Genomic DNA, 13,925 nt, shown 5'->3' on the forward strand with positions numbered 1-13,925 from the left:
GCCCCCAGGACCCTGCCCAGCCCAGGCCCCCCGCCCCCGGCCTACACCCCCCAGCAGGTAGGAGAGCCCCCTGCCCCCAGTATGCAGCAGAGCATGCCTAACATAAGTGATGCTCTGACAGGAGAGATGCAAGCAAAGATTGAGAAGAACCAAGGCAGCCCAGCTTCACTGTAACTGGATCCTGGATTCAGGAACACTTGAATGTAACTACTGTGTTACTATATAGCACATGGCATTGTGTGTACATGGAGGTTAATGTAACCATAATGCAATGCGTTGCCGTGTGTATTTGTTTAGCAGCAAACTTCCCTGTACAGCTGGGTCTCATGCTCCTCCCTCTTTTCTTCAGACGGTTTCATCTGCCATGAAGTCCAACGGCTCGAAGAGCCCACTCCCAGACAAGCTGTACAGGTAACACCTGCTGACTACAAGTCGGATTCATGTTCATCCGTTATTCGGTAAACAGGAAATGATGTGTGTGTCTAGGATTTTTGTTCCTTACTTTCTTTGCTAAACTAAAAGTAATTTAATCCAGCTGCGTCCACAAGCCTCACCACCCTTGGCAGAAAACAGTAGAAATATAATCTGTTTAGGAGTCACATGAATCTGATTTTTTCCAACCTGATATTGACGTTTCTACAGTATGAACCATGTCTTTAGTTAAGATTACACCTTCTCTTTCTTTGTCTATTTCTTTCTCCCTCCCTCCCTCCCTCCCTCCCCTCCCCTCCCCTCCCATCCCTCCCTCCCCTCCCTCCCTCCCTCCCTCTCCCTCTCTCTCTCTCACCACTCTCTCTCTCTCTCTCTCTCTCTCTCTCTCTCTCTCTCTCTCTCTCTCCCTCTCTCTCCTCTCTCTCTCTCTCTCTCTCTCTCTCTCTCCCTCCACCAGTACAGTAAACAAGCCTCGCTCGCCCCGTGCAGGTGGAGCCTCCCCCCCCCCACCTTCTCCTCGTCCTCCGTGCTGGGGGCGGGGCTGGGGGCGGGGCTGAGTGAACTGGACCACCTGCTGCAGGAGCTCAATGCCACGCAGTTCAACATCACAGGTCAGCCAGGTCAGGGCCTGATGGGATATGTATGCTTGCTGGGGCACGGGCCTGATGGGATATGTAGGCTTGCTGGGGCAGGGCCTGATGGGATATGTAGGCTTGCTGGGGCAGGGCCTGATGGGATATGTAGCCTTGCTGGGGCAGGGCCTGATGGGATATGTGGAGTAATGACCATGCTGATGTGTTCTGCTTTAGATGAGATCCTGGCTCAATTTCCCTCTAAGAAGGACGAGATGAAAGACTTCCAGGGGCCCTCCCCCTCCTCCAGGTACACACACCTGTACTCACGCCTGTACTCACGCCTATACACACACCTGTACACACACCTGTACACACACCTGTAATCACTCCTACAGGAGGGCTCAGTCAGCAGACACCAAAGTGACAACCAGGGGTCATTCAAACCAGCAACCTCTTGATCTGCAGTCACATGCTCTAACCACTGAGCTCAACTAACCCTAACTTGTCCTCTCCAGTCCAGTGAAGCCTTCAGCCACCTCAGCCACTCTGGAGCTGGACAAGCTTATGGCCTCCCTGTCTGACTTCAGAGTCCAGAGCACGGTGAGACACACACACATATATACACAAACACACACACAAACCTCTCTCTTTTGAGACTCCAGTCGTTCTTCTCAAACCTGTTTCTGTGTCTCCCTCCAAGTCTGTCAAGTAGCACATCTGAACTGCTCATCAACTTCCTGCTCTCTGACTGCTCCTCTCTCCTATTAGCCGCCTGCACCTGTCAATCAAGTGGTCACTGTGCCCCCGCAGCCAGCCCCGCCCCCCCAGGCCTCATCCGGAGGCTCATTGGACAGTATGCTTGGACTCCTCCAATCAGACCTGAGCAGGCAGGGGGTCCCCACTTCCTCCAAGGGGAACTGCTCAGCCTGTCAGAAGCCTGTGGTGGGACAGGTGAGCATGCTCTCTCATAGGGCTGGGCGATAAATCGATAACATCGATTATTTCGATATAGAAAATATCGAAGTAATGACTTCCGTCAATATAGATATCGTAACATTAATTCATTTTTCAATAATATCGATAGAGAATAATTAGGAACAGCTGTCCATTTAATTTCTGTGATGCAGCAGAAAGTTGCGGAGAAATGGTAGCCTACGCTCACTAAAATATACTGACTATGCACCTCGAGTGGAGTAGCTAATGTTAACCACGGAAAATTCGTCTTATTGCCGAAAACAGTGGCAGCGACAGCCATGGCGAGGGAGCAACTTCCAATTAAGAACTTATTCATAAAAAGGGTTGGTCTTCTTCAGTTATTTGGAAGTGGTTTGGCTTTTTGAAATCCGACAAAGAGTAGAGCAATGTTCGGTGCAAATTGTGTAGTGAACTAACAGGTGGCTACCAAGTCTGGTAATACGACAAACCTTTTTTACCACCTGAAGCTAAATCACTCGTTGGAACCTGCAGAAAGTGTGAGCTCGCGCCAAGGTATTGATAAAAAGCAAGGTTTTAAAAAGCTTAAGTTACTTCAGAATCAGAATTTGGTTTATTCGCCATGTATGTACTTGACCCCAGGTAGGCCTACATGCTACCTGGCCACAAACACTTCTCTCACACCGCGCTGCCTAAACTTTATGCTGAGTGTAGGAAAAGTTGAGGAAGAGACTTATTGTGCTACTACGATCTGTGGTCTATCGTCTTAATTATCGTTATCGAATGGAATAATAAATAACTATATCGATAATGTTTTACCCATATTGCCCAGCCCTACTCTCTCAGCTGAGACACACAGTCACAGAGTTGTGTGTCGTTCTCCAAGCCGTGCTGTAAAGCACCTCCATGTGGTCTGCTATCTACGTCAAAGGCTGTGTGTAAAATGCTTTGTTGCCCCCTGCCCCCTGCTCCCTGCCCCCTGCTCCCTGCCCCCTGCCCCCTGCAGGTGGTGACGGCGCTGGGGCGGGTGTGGCACCCGGAACACTTTGTGTGTACCGAGTGTGAGACGGAGCTGGGCAGTCGAAACTTCTTTGAGAAGGACGGCCGGCCGTACTGCGAGTCAGACTACTTCACCCTGTACTCCCCTCACTGTGCACACTGCAGCAAGCCCATCCTCAACGTAAGAGCAGCGTGTGTGAGTGTGTGTGAGTGTGTGTGAGTCTAATGTACTGTGCACTTACGAGGAACAAGCAAGTTGTGTGCCAGACTTAACAGTACTGTATATATAGCGATCCCTGATCTTAAGAAGTTTGCTCACTTTAACTCCCTTATTTACCTATTACATCATGTAGTTCCACAAATAACTAATATCAAGCTAATATTGACAAGAAAAGCACTGAGAAAAGGTGCTTTTTATACCTTCAAACTACAAGCCCACTTTCTGTTCTCTGTCTGTAGAAAATGGTCACTGCCCTGGACAAGAACTGGCACCCAGAGTGTTTCTGTTGCGTCAAGTGCAGCCGGGCATTTGGGGAGGAAGGTAATAAACATGGCACATCCTGTCTAGAGCAGGTCCGACACAACAGGGACCCCAGCTTCACCGAGCCTCTTCTTTGTTCTGTGTTCCTCCAACACGTCACGCTGCGCTGTGTGAGGGTGGTGTTGGTGATGTCGGGGGGGTGAGGGTTCGAGTCCGGCAAGCATACCTACAGGGCCTGAAAACAAGCTCTCTCATTGTATTGTGATGAACTTGTATAGATGTTTCATTCTGCTGTGGTCCACTTACAGAGCCCTCCTCTCCTAATTTTCTTTCTTTTCCTCCCAAACAAATGCAAGAATCTAAACTCAAATTCAAGAACCGAATCCGAAACGCTAGAATCCGATGTTCACCCCCTACAGTACCCCACTCTCCCTGTGTTGCAGGTTTCCATGACCGCGAGGGCCAGCAGTACTGCCAGCAGTGTTTCCTGTCTCTGTTTGCCTCCCACTGCCAGGGCTGCTCTCAGCCCATCCTGGAGAACTACATCTCAGCTCTCAGTGCTCTGTGGCACCCACACTGCTTTGTGTGCAGGGTGAGTGAAGGAACGCTGTCCCATCCCCTCCCTACCTCACCCTCACATCCTCCCTACCTCCCTACCTGCCCCCCTCCCTACCTCACATCCTCCCTGTCCAGTCTCCCTACCTCCCTACCTCACCGCTCCAAACCTCACCCTAACCTCCTTCTCCTTCTCCCCCCAGGAGTGCTACAGCCCGTTTGTGAACGGCAGCTTCTTCGAGCACGAGGGCCAGCCGCTGTGTGAGGCCCACTACCACCAGTCCCGGGGCAGCCTGTGCCAGGCCTGCCAGCAGCCCATCCTGGGTCGCTGCATCACCGCCATGGGCGCCAAGTTCCACCCCCACCACCTGGTCTGCCACTTCTGCCTCAAGCCGCTCAGCAAGGGCTGCTTCAAGGAGCAGGAGAACAAGCCCTACTGCAACCCCTGCTTCATCAAGCTCTTCGGCTAACCCTCTCCCCTCTCCCCCCCCTGAGGTGAACTCCACACCTTAGAGAGACCAGCCAGGACTAAAGCCATGATTTTACAAAAAAATATATTAAAAACGTTTATGGTGTTGTACTTCAATTCATTCATGTACTGTATTGATTCAAATTGAATATTGACCACTGAATTGTTCAACAAAAGAAGGTTTGGAGAGATGAATTATTGAATGCCAAAGTAAGGTTTTAATGAAAGACTTGTACTGTATATAGTGCAAGTGAAACCCATTTAATATATTTGCTTTATGTTACAAAAATATAATTGTCACTGCTAATGCATTATACTATGTATTATGTATGTTAAGTATGTTGTGTAACGGACTATTATGCATCGCCATTGTAATAGTGCCAAAGATGTTTTTATATTCTCACAATTTTGCTATGCAATTATACAAAATAAAATAACTGCCTAAGATTAAGTCTTTTTCTGCCCTGAAATTTGAGTTTAATGTATATTTTACATATTACTTCGAACGAAGTGAAAACATGCAACGCATATAAAAAGCTGTATTATTATTATCCACGCTAACAGTCAAATTGATTTGGCTGCGATTTGATACACAGGTAATCCTCCCGGATGATAGCGCACCCAGAGTGACGAGGTGGATTTAACAGTCAGACAGGACAACTTCTGCACCGCTGACTAGTTAATGTATCCATTGATCTATATCAGAGATCGATAAGCTATATCAAAATGTTCTACGCATGCCCAGTGTCCTCCCGCTTCCGCGCCTTCACAGGTGTGCTCATTTAAATACGCTAATGAGATTGCAGACACGCTCAAGCACAGACAGGTCGGAGACATACTGACGGACGTGAGCTTATATGAATCATATATCTTTAAAGATTATACATGAGTGACTCAAAGCAACAAGTAAGTATAATTTTCATTTATGCGCATTGAAATGTTGTGTTAAACTAGCTACGTTGGAGGCTACTGCAGGTCATAATTAGGTAATGAAAACAACTACACGTGTTGAAGCAACAGGAAGAAACATCGGTCTCTTAACACATCTAAAACAGCAGTTCCTTGTCGTGTTTGAATGGGAAGTAATTATCAATTTCACGTTTGTTTTTAGCTTAAAGGACCCAAGTCTGTGAAAGAATGCCGGTGAAACTTCACCACATTTGAATCCGCTTTTCCCCCGTTTACTTGAAGGACACCGAAAACGTCTCTCCGCCTGAATGGCCAGAAAACGGAGGTGACTGGAGCGGAGAGGAGGGGGTGGACACGGGAGGATTACTCCAGGAGATGGCAGAGGAGGATGAAGACTTCGATCTTTACAATGAAGAGACTTTTGGCATGGGTATGGTTCATCCACGGAGTTCTTTAGGGCAGGGAACGATCAGAAACGGTTAACCAACCATTTTTTTTTCTACTAACTTCGTAATCCTTCCCTGATGTAGACATGGAGGAATCGGGAGGGGGTCCCACCAACTCTCTCCTCCAGTTCGAGCCGCCTCCATCTCCTCCTCCCCCTGCACCGCCCGCCTCGCCTCCCCTGGCCTCCCGGTCGCCCTCTCCCCCCAGCCCCAGGCCCCAGCACCCCCCAGGCCTGCGGGGCAGAGGCTGGAGCCAGCTAGGGGGGAGAGGCTGGAGCCAGCCAGGGGGGAGAGGCTGGAGCCAGCCAGGGGGCAGAGGCTGGAGCCAGCCAGGGGGGAGAGGCCGGGTGCAGATGTTTGAAGACCCGGCAGTGATGAGAACAGTGGAGGGGCGGCCTAGCCTGAAGGTGAGTGACGTTAGTAGTTCATACCAGTAAGTGTAAATACAGACTGTTCCTAGTGTGTCTAGCTAGCCTGTAAGCCAATCCAGTATCTAGCCTGTAAGCCAGTCCAGTATCTAGCCTGTAAGCCAGTCCAGTGTCTAGCCTGTAAGCCAGTCCAGTATCTAGTCTGTAAGCACGTCCTGTGTCTAGCTAACCTGCTAGCCTGTAAGCCAGTCCAGTATCTAGCTAGTCTGTAAACCAGTCCAGTATCTAGTCTGTAAACCAGTGCAGTGTCTAGTCTGTAAACCAGTGCAGTGTCTAGTCTGTAAACCAGTCCAGTATCTAGCCTGTAAGCCAGTCCTGTGTCTAGCTAACCTGCTAGCCTGTAAGCCAGTCCAGTATCTAGCTAGTCTGTAAGCCAGTCCAGTATCTAGTCTGTAAGCCAGTCCAGTATCTAGCTAGTCTGTAAGACAGTCCAGTATCTAGCTAGTCTGTAAACCAGTCCAGTGTCTAGTCTGTAAACCAGGCCAGTATCTAGCCTGTAAGCCAGTCCAGTATCTAGCCTGTAAGCCAGTCCAGTATCTAGCCTGTAAGCCAGTCCAGTGTCTATCCTGTAAGCCAGTCCAGTGACGTGAGGTGGTGTTTTCCAGAGTCTGGACAGCGCCATCCTGGACTGTGGGACCACATCCCGCTGGGACGCTCTTGATCCAGATGCTGTGAGTCTTTAACCCCCCTCCCCAGAGCATGGGGATGGGCACAACTGTGGTTGGAGCAGAAATAAAGGTCCCAGATTTAAATTCCACCTGTACTTCTTTTTGGATAAAAGCGTCTGCTAATGATAAATGATTCCACCATCCTCCTCTGTAGTGGATGTTACCATCTTACAGGAGTCCCAGACGCACCCCAGGCCTGATCCTACAGGTACCTCCAGTCTGTTGCTCCTCCAATCACAGGTTTCACCTCTGTCACAGCCGGCCAGTAACACGGCTTCTCTCACAGGACAACGCCATTGTGTGTGTGATCGACCGAGGCTTGCAGGCGCCCTACCTCCTCCCGTCCACCAGGGGCAGGAGAGGGAGTCCAAGGGGGCCGTTTGGCCTCAGGTGCCCTTCTCAGGTGAGGTGCTGATGGAGGCTTGATGTCCAGGTGAGGGTCCAGATGGTTCAGGGACCTCTGCTCAGGGCCTCCTCGTGTGTTGTCTTGGTTACAGATGTCTCCTATGGCGCACGTCTCTCCCATCATCACCCGGCGGCCTTTGACCCCGCAGCAGTACTCCAACCAGGTCCCTCCTCCTTCCTACTCCAGTTTGATGCTGCACTTCAGATAGTACAGTGCAGCAAAAAGATGTAATATTGTTTTTGAATGTGCTATATAGATAAACATTGATTGTTTGATTGATGATGACGTGTCTTCACACGTCACGACAGACTGTAGACTTCCTGTCCTCGGCCAGCCGCCCCTGCCCCTCCACCCCCAAGATGATGCAGCTACGCTTCGGCGCCAACTCACCCAGACCCTCCCCCTTTTACAGCCCCTCGTCCAATCCCCTGCAGCAATTCAGGTACCTGTGCAGCCCCTGGCGTTCCTGACTGTGTCTCAGTCATGTGACCGCGTCGTCACGCTTCGTAGAGGTACCTGGAGTCCCACTCCTTTAACGCGTGCTTCGTTGTACCACTGTCTCGCACCACACCTGGGAATTCATGTTGTTCTTCAAATATGACTTGGCTGCACCGTACAATGCATTATTGCAAACATTTTACTGTTGCCCTGTACCTAGAAGCTGAGATGTGGGCACTGATTATACAGACCCTCGGCTCAGAACCCCCAAATCCTGTTAGAACTACGCACTTCTGGTGATGGTGTTTCTGCCGTACTTTCTGTATCTGTGTGTCTCTCTCCCTCCAGGTTCCCAGGCCCAGTGACTCAGCTCCACCCACAACACAGGCGTCTGCTGAGCCAACGACAGCAGAGATCTCAGAGGTGGGTGACCATCCTGTCAGCCCGGTCCAGTTTTATATTTATTTAGTTTGTTTGGACCTAGTGGCTGGTTAGCCCTGCTGGCTGGTTTGCCCTGGTGCTAGCAGAGGTCGGTAGTGACCCTCCCTCCCCCTCCCCCCTAGGAAAGCAGATGGCTGGGACCCCTACTGTCATCTGATGTCCCCAAAGGAGAAGGACTGGATCATCAGGCTGCAGATGATCCAGCTGCAGAGCGAGAACCCGCACCTGGACGACTACTACTACCAGGTACCACTAACTAGTACTACCGGGTACCACTAACTAGTACTACCAGGTACCACTAACTAGTACCACCAGGTACCACTAACTACTACTACCAGGTACCACTAACTAGTACCACTAACTAGTACTACCGGGTACCACTAACTAGTACTACCAGGTACCACTAACTACTACTACCAGGTAGGTTACCCAGGCTAACCAGTCCAGAACCCATCGTGAAGCATGCGACCTGTTTGCCGGGGTGCTGACAGGTCCCCCTGACTGGAGTATTATCCCGACAGTGCGTCCTTCTGACAGGAGCATTACATTTAGAAGGCAAGTAGGGTGAAGTGCCTTGCCCAAGGACACATCATTTTTGCACGGCCGGGAATCGAACCGGCAACCTTCAGATTACTAGCCCGATTCCCTAACCGCTCAGCCACTGGACTCCCTTTATAATATATATAGTATTCCCCTGACAGTGTCCCTCTGACAGGAGTATTACCGGAGGATGGAGGCCAAGCTGGCGGAGGAGGAGCTGGGGCTCCGGGGCAGCAAGAGAGACCCTCCCAAGCTGACCACGCCCTATGTCACCAAGGCTGACTCCTACACGCCAGGTAAGTGGCTGCAGGACGGCTCCTCCAGCAGGCTGTTTTTGACCAGCGGTTCCCTGGGTTTCTGCTGGTTCTGAGTGGTGTTCTGGTTATGCTTCAGTGCTGCACATCGAAGGCTCCTTGGGTCAAGTTGCCGTGTCGACGTGTTACTCACCTCGACGGGCCATCAATGCCGTCCAGGCCCACTGTCCCAGTGAGGTGAAGCAGGGGGCACATAACCTTAAAACAATATCCATGATACCTGAACATGATCCGCACACCTGAACATCATTACGTACCAAACAGGAAGTGGCCCCTGCACAGGAACACAAGGACGTCAGTCAGCAACGTCTGGAGGTCCTCAAGAAGATCGAGAAGGTCAGATTCTGCTGACGAGTCACCTGAGCTGTTACCCACGGTGATAAGGTGTCCCTCCCTCAGTGTGTGTGTGTGTTCTGTAGCTGTTTGTGGTCCTGCTGGATGTAGAGGAGGCCCAGAGGCTGAAGAATGTGGTGCTGGGGGAGGCTGAGGAGAGGAGGCTGGTGGAGAACACTCAGAGGAAGGTGGAGCAGCTCTATTCCCAGCTGCAGCACCCTGACGCTCTGTGAGTCCAGCAGGGGGCGCAGGCTCCTCTCACAGCTCCTTACATCAACATGGACTAGTAGGATCTGCGGTTGGCTGATCTGCGCTTGGCCGATCGGCTGTATGGCCGATTGGTTGTTGCTCTGTGTGGTTTTGTAGGGAGGCGGGGGAAGAGTTCCTTCCTGTTCTCCTGGTCTCCAAGGGGAAGCGCCTTCTGGCTCGACTCCTCCCCTTCCTGTCCCATGATGCCGCTCTGCACGTCCTGCGCGAGGTGACGGCTCACCTGCCCGTCCTGATGAGCAGGGACTCTGACGAGGTAGACCAATCACCACGCCTCCCTGACGAGGTCGACCAATCATCACGCCTCCCTGCCAAAACACACCCTTCCTCGACTCTGACCATGAGCTCCTGTTGGTTTCTCTGATCCTTGGTCCTCTGCTGGTTTCTCTGATCCATGGTCCTCCTCTGGTTTCTTTGGATGCACTCTACATGTGTGGCTTTGCATGGAAGCTTCTGTTGAAAGACTACAATGTAAACATGCTACCGACCCTGACCTGACTCCATGCGTGTTTCCTGTGTCTCCCTGCAGGCTCTGCCCGTGTTGTACCCAGCTCTCCGTTCTGTGATTGGAGGGCTGACCTTCAGCCAGCTCATCGGCGTGCTCAGAAACCTGACGTTGTCCTCTAGGAACAGCGAGAGCCTCACGCTAGCCTGTCAGAACAAGGTCCTTTGTTACACTTGAGCTATTTTGTACCCATTAAGTTATTCTTAAGACTTTTGAACAACGTAAATGTACATATAGTTGCGTGTGAACTGTTTATACACATCATAACCTAGGTTGAGTAGTTTAGCATCTGCACCTGGTTAGCTCTGCAGTATCTTGATTGAATGACACTTCTGTGTGTCCTGGTTCTCCTCAGTTTGGGCTGTCACTGCTGTACGCGCTCCTCTCCCAGGGAGAGAGGCTGCTGTCCTCAGACCTTCCCCTGGAGCCCAGCATCGGAGACTTTGAGACCTGGTATGACTCCTGGTTACCTTGGTTACAACGCCGGCGGAAGCCTCCATGCCTTTTTATTTATTTATTTATTTGTATGTATCTTTTTTTTGCTAAGTGTTTTTTTTTTTTTGCGTACTTGATGAGGATTGTACTAAACTCTACTGTACTATTTTGTGCTCTGCTTTACTCTACTCTGTTTAGGCCTTTGTTTTCCCCTCTCCTCCTGTCTCTTTCCTTTCACTGTCTAGGGGGGGAAAAGTTTTTTTTTTTTTTATTCCCCCCCAAAAATTTGAAAAGTTTCTAAAGGTTGGAAAAAAAGAAGTTTAGAACATATTTCAGAAAAAAAACGTTTAACAAATATTTTCGAAAAAGTATTTGATGATTATTATTTTTATTTATTTGATTTGTACATTTTCTGCCTGTACAGTAGGTCTAGCTCAGTGGCTGGGTAGAAACGGTGCATCTGCTTCCTGTTTTAAACACATCTTCTTCCTGTCTCCAGGACAGACACGGTCTTCCAGGTGGCCTGGCAGCTATCCCAGAGTGCCTTGGTGGAGCCTCTTCTTCTGCCCTCCAACCTGCTCACCCTTTTCTGCCGCTACCTGGACAAGCGCACCGTCCACCAGCTGAAGAGCAACATGGAGTAAGGACTCATGTGGGGTCTGAAGAGAACCCTCCAACGCTGAACTAGACACGGGCTAGTCCGCATTGACCGATGCTCCAAGGTGATGTGCGTTTTAGAAGCTTTCTCACTCACTCTCCCTCTTTTTGTTAGATCTGCCACTGGTGTCATGGCTCTCGCGTCCTAAGGAGGGCGCTCTTCTGACGTAGACGAGCCAGTTGTGAGGAGGTGAACTGAAGCAGGATGGACGAGGTGTGAAGACGAACATCACGCTACCGAAACTTCAACCTGCTTGTATGACGATGCGTTTTCAAATGCATTCATGTGATTTATTTTCTCAAATTTTCTTTCCTCCCCTCGTCCCCCTCACTTTTGAGCACGTTCTCTCAGATCTGTTTCCTTTTCATTTAATTTATCTACATGTCTTGTTAGGCCCAAGTACTGTAACACACATCTGCCCCCAAGCCAGTAGAAAATGTGTTGGATATAATCCAAGCCAATTCAAGTGACAAGAAGGTGAGTCTTAGTATGCCCACCAGAGGGTGCTGTGTCCTAGCCTCAACGCCTCCACTTTCCACGAAGAACAGAATCATTCAGGGAAAGTGTTTCATTAGGATACCTTTTCAAATGTATTTAAGTTGGTCGCCTATCAAAAGACTTGGGATACTTAACTTTAATCTTGGAGGATTGTATCGTAGTTTGTTGCTCTTTTGAGGTGTTATGGGTTCATATTTTGTACAGCAAATGTAGTATTTTTGTAATATCTAATTATGACTTGACCTTCAGGAATGTACATGCACATTTGGGTTCTTTTGTAAAAGAAAAAATATATATGGTTTCCCAAGTGTACATTCTCCGATGCTTGTTGTGTATATTCAAGGCTTTATTTCTATGTTTTAGTTGTATCTTTCATTTCAGTTGGAAGCAGATTCAATATAAAATGCACTCTTGTGAAGCACTTGCAACAAAATAAATAAAATTTCACAAAAATAGTTCATCTTGCTACCTTATGCACAGAGTTGATTAAATCCTGCCTCGGGCCCCCCGGTCCCGCTAGGCACCCCGGCCTACAACTCTTTTGGAGGCCCCTTGTTTGGCCTCGATGGCCTCTCCCCCTGCTGACCTTTCCCCTGATGGCTTCTCCCCTGATGGCCTCTCCCCTGAAATGATTTGGTTGGTGTGTCAGACATTTTCAGCCATGTAACAGGCAGGTCACATTCTGACAGCTATCAAAATGGGACCTCTTGTGCCCAGGTCCAGCTGTTGACCAGATCAGTGTCTGTCTTGCTTTTATACGTACCAATGACATATGAGTCACCTGAACCTGTCCTGCTCACACACCACGGCGCAACATTCCAGAAAAGGGAGGCTGTGCCGCTGCCCAGCCCGGGCAGGACCTGGCTTGGCCGTGCAGCCTGGCTGTGCAGGACCTGGCTTGGCTGTGCAGCCTGGCTGTGCAGGACCTGGCTTGGCCGTGCTGCCCGGGCAGGACCTGGCTTGGCCGTGCAGCCTGGCTGGGCAGGACCTGGCTTGGCCGTGCAGCCGGGCTGTGCAGGACCTGGCTTGGCCGTGCAGCCTGGGCAGGACCTGGCTTGGCCGTGCAGCCTGGCTGGGCAGGACCTGGCATGGCCGTGCAGCCCGGGCTGTGCAGGACCTGGCTTGGCCGTGCTGCCCGGGCTGTGCAGGACCTGGCTTGGCCGTGCTGCCCGGGCTGGGCAGGACCTGGCATGGCCGTGCAGCCCGGGCTGTGCAGGACCTGGCTTGGCCGTGCTGCCCGGGCTGGGCTGATAAGTGCAGCTCCAAAAGCAGAGAGGCTGGAAGCTTCCCTGGCACTGGCCTGACACTCCACGCTGGTGCCAGACCTGCTTGTCCTTTCATGGTGCTGTCAGGGATTCCTCCGGACATCAGAATGTGACCCCGTGTGCGACCTCCATCTCTGGCCAACTGTGAAGCCCCTCTGCCAGTTTGACTGTGTCTGGGCGCGTCTGAGCCCCCCTGCACCCCGCAGACAGGCAGATCCATCCAGCGCTGGCAGACAGAGCCAATATTGTCCCTTTGTCTGGGAGGGGGCAAGAATGTGGGAGCAGGGGACCAGCTGTGAGGAATGTTGACTTGGGAGGACTGGGGGAGGCAGTATAGAGGCAGTATAGAGGCAGCAGAGGCCTACTGTAAAATGGCGGAGCACAGCTCTTTCTAGTAAATCCCCCTCCTCCCTATGTCTACAGTAGTAATGACCAGAGCCATCCATCAACCCCCCTTCCCCCTCATGTCTGGATCCCCCAGGATGACATGTCCGTGTCTGGAGCCTGCTTGGTTGGTCCTGGGCCCCAGTGGCCCACCCAGGACCCCACCCTCCACTGCAAGGCCTGTTCTGGGTGACTTGGCTGGGGCTTCATGTGTTGTGGTCCTCTAGTCATATATCTGCTTCACATCAGCACGGCTGCTGTCGTGGAGACAAGAGCTGCTAATGGACGGACCACATCTGTACAGAACAGTATGAAACAGAAACAGAAAAGCAATGAATACAAGTCTTAACGTTCGGAAGGAAAATGCTGGTTTGACATGTTCTTCACGTTACTATAAAACCCTGTTGTCAGATGGAGCAGTCTCTGAAGTGTTTCCTAAATGCTTTTTAGAGAACAGGTCTTATTGTTATATAAAAATATATTTATCTTATACATAGTATTGTATGGTCAGTATTAGATATACTAGCAGGGCATCTTTGTGCCAAT

General features: G+C 50.5%; 2 protein-coding genes across 2 annotated transcripts; both read left to right on the forward strand.

Moving 5' to 3' along the window:
• Positions 1-4,891, forward strand: LOC124488185 (transforming growth factor beta-1-induced transcript 1 protein-like; the record flags this gene model as incomplete). The annotated part of the gene is given in 11 exon segments (XM_047050731.1): positions 1-57; positions 350-411; positions 890-929; positions 932-1,043; positions 1,242-1,314; positions 1,523-1,607; positions 1,776-1,958; positions 2,947-3,120; positions 3,399-3,480; positions 3,864-4,012; positions 4,179-4,891. Coding segments are annotated over 11 exon segments (1,284 nt in total), but the record flags the coding sequence as incomplete, so codon positions are not given.
• Positions 4,892-5,329: 438 nt separating this feature from the next.
• patl2 (PAT1 homolog 2) lies at positions 5,330-11,407 on the forward strand. The gene is made up of 19 exons (XM_047050732.1): positions 5,330-5,350; positions 5,636-5,783; positions 5,884-6,206; positions 6,833-6,898; positions 7,050-7,103; positions 7,182-7,298; positions 7,393-7,464; positions 7,610-7,743; positions 8,088-8,162; positions 8,303-8,426; positions 8,896-9,016; positions 9,114-9,211; positions 9,317-9,370; positions 9,454-9,596; positions 9,734-9,890; positions 10,164-10,298; positions 10,495-10,592; positions 11,074-11,214; positions 11,347-11,407. The coding sequence occupies exons 1-19, from the start codon at positions 5,330-5,332 to the stop codon at positions 11,378-11,380; spliced, it is 2,115 nt and encodes a 704-aa protein (XP_046906688.1). The 3' UTR covers positions 11,381-11,407.
• The last annotated feature ends 2,518 nt before the right edge of the window (positions 11,408-13,925 follow it).

The sequence above is a fragment of the Hypomesus transpacificus genome, unplaced genomic scaffold (assembly GCF_021917145.1).
Source record: "Hypomesus transpacificus isolate Combined female unplaced genomic scaffold, fHypTra1 scaffold_127, whole genome shotgun sequence".
Taxonomy (NCBI): domain Eukaryota; kingdom Metazoa; phylum Chordata; class Actinopteri; order Osmeriformes; family Osmeridae; genus Hypomesus; species Hypomesus transpacificus.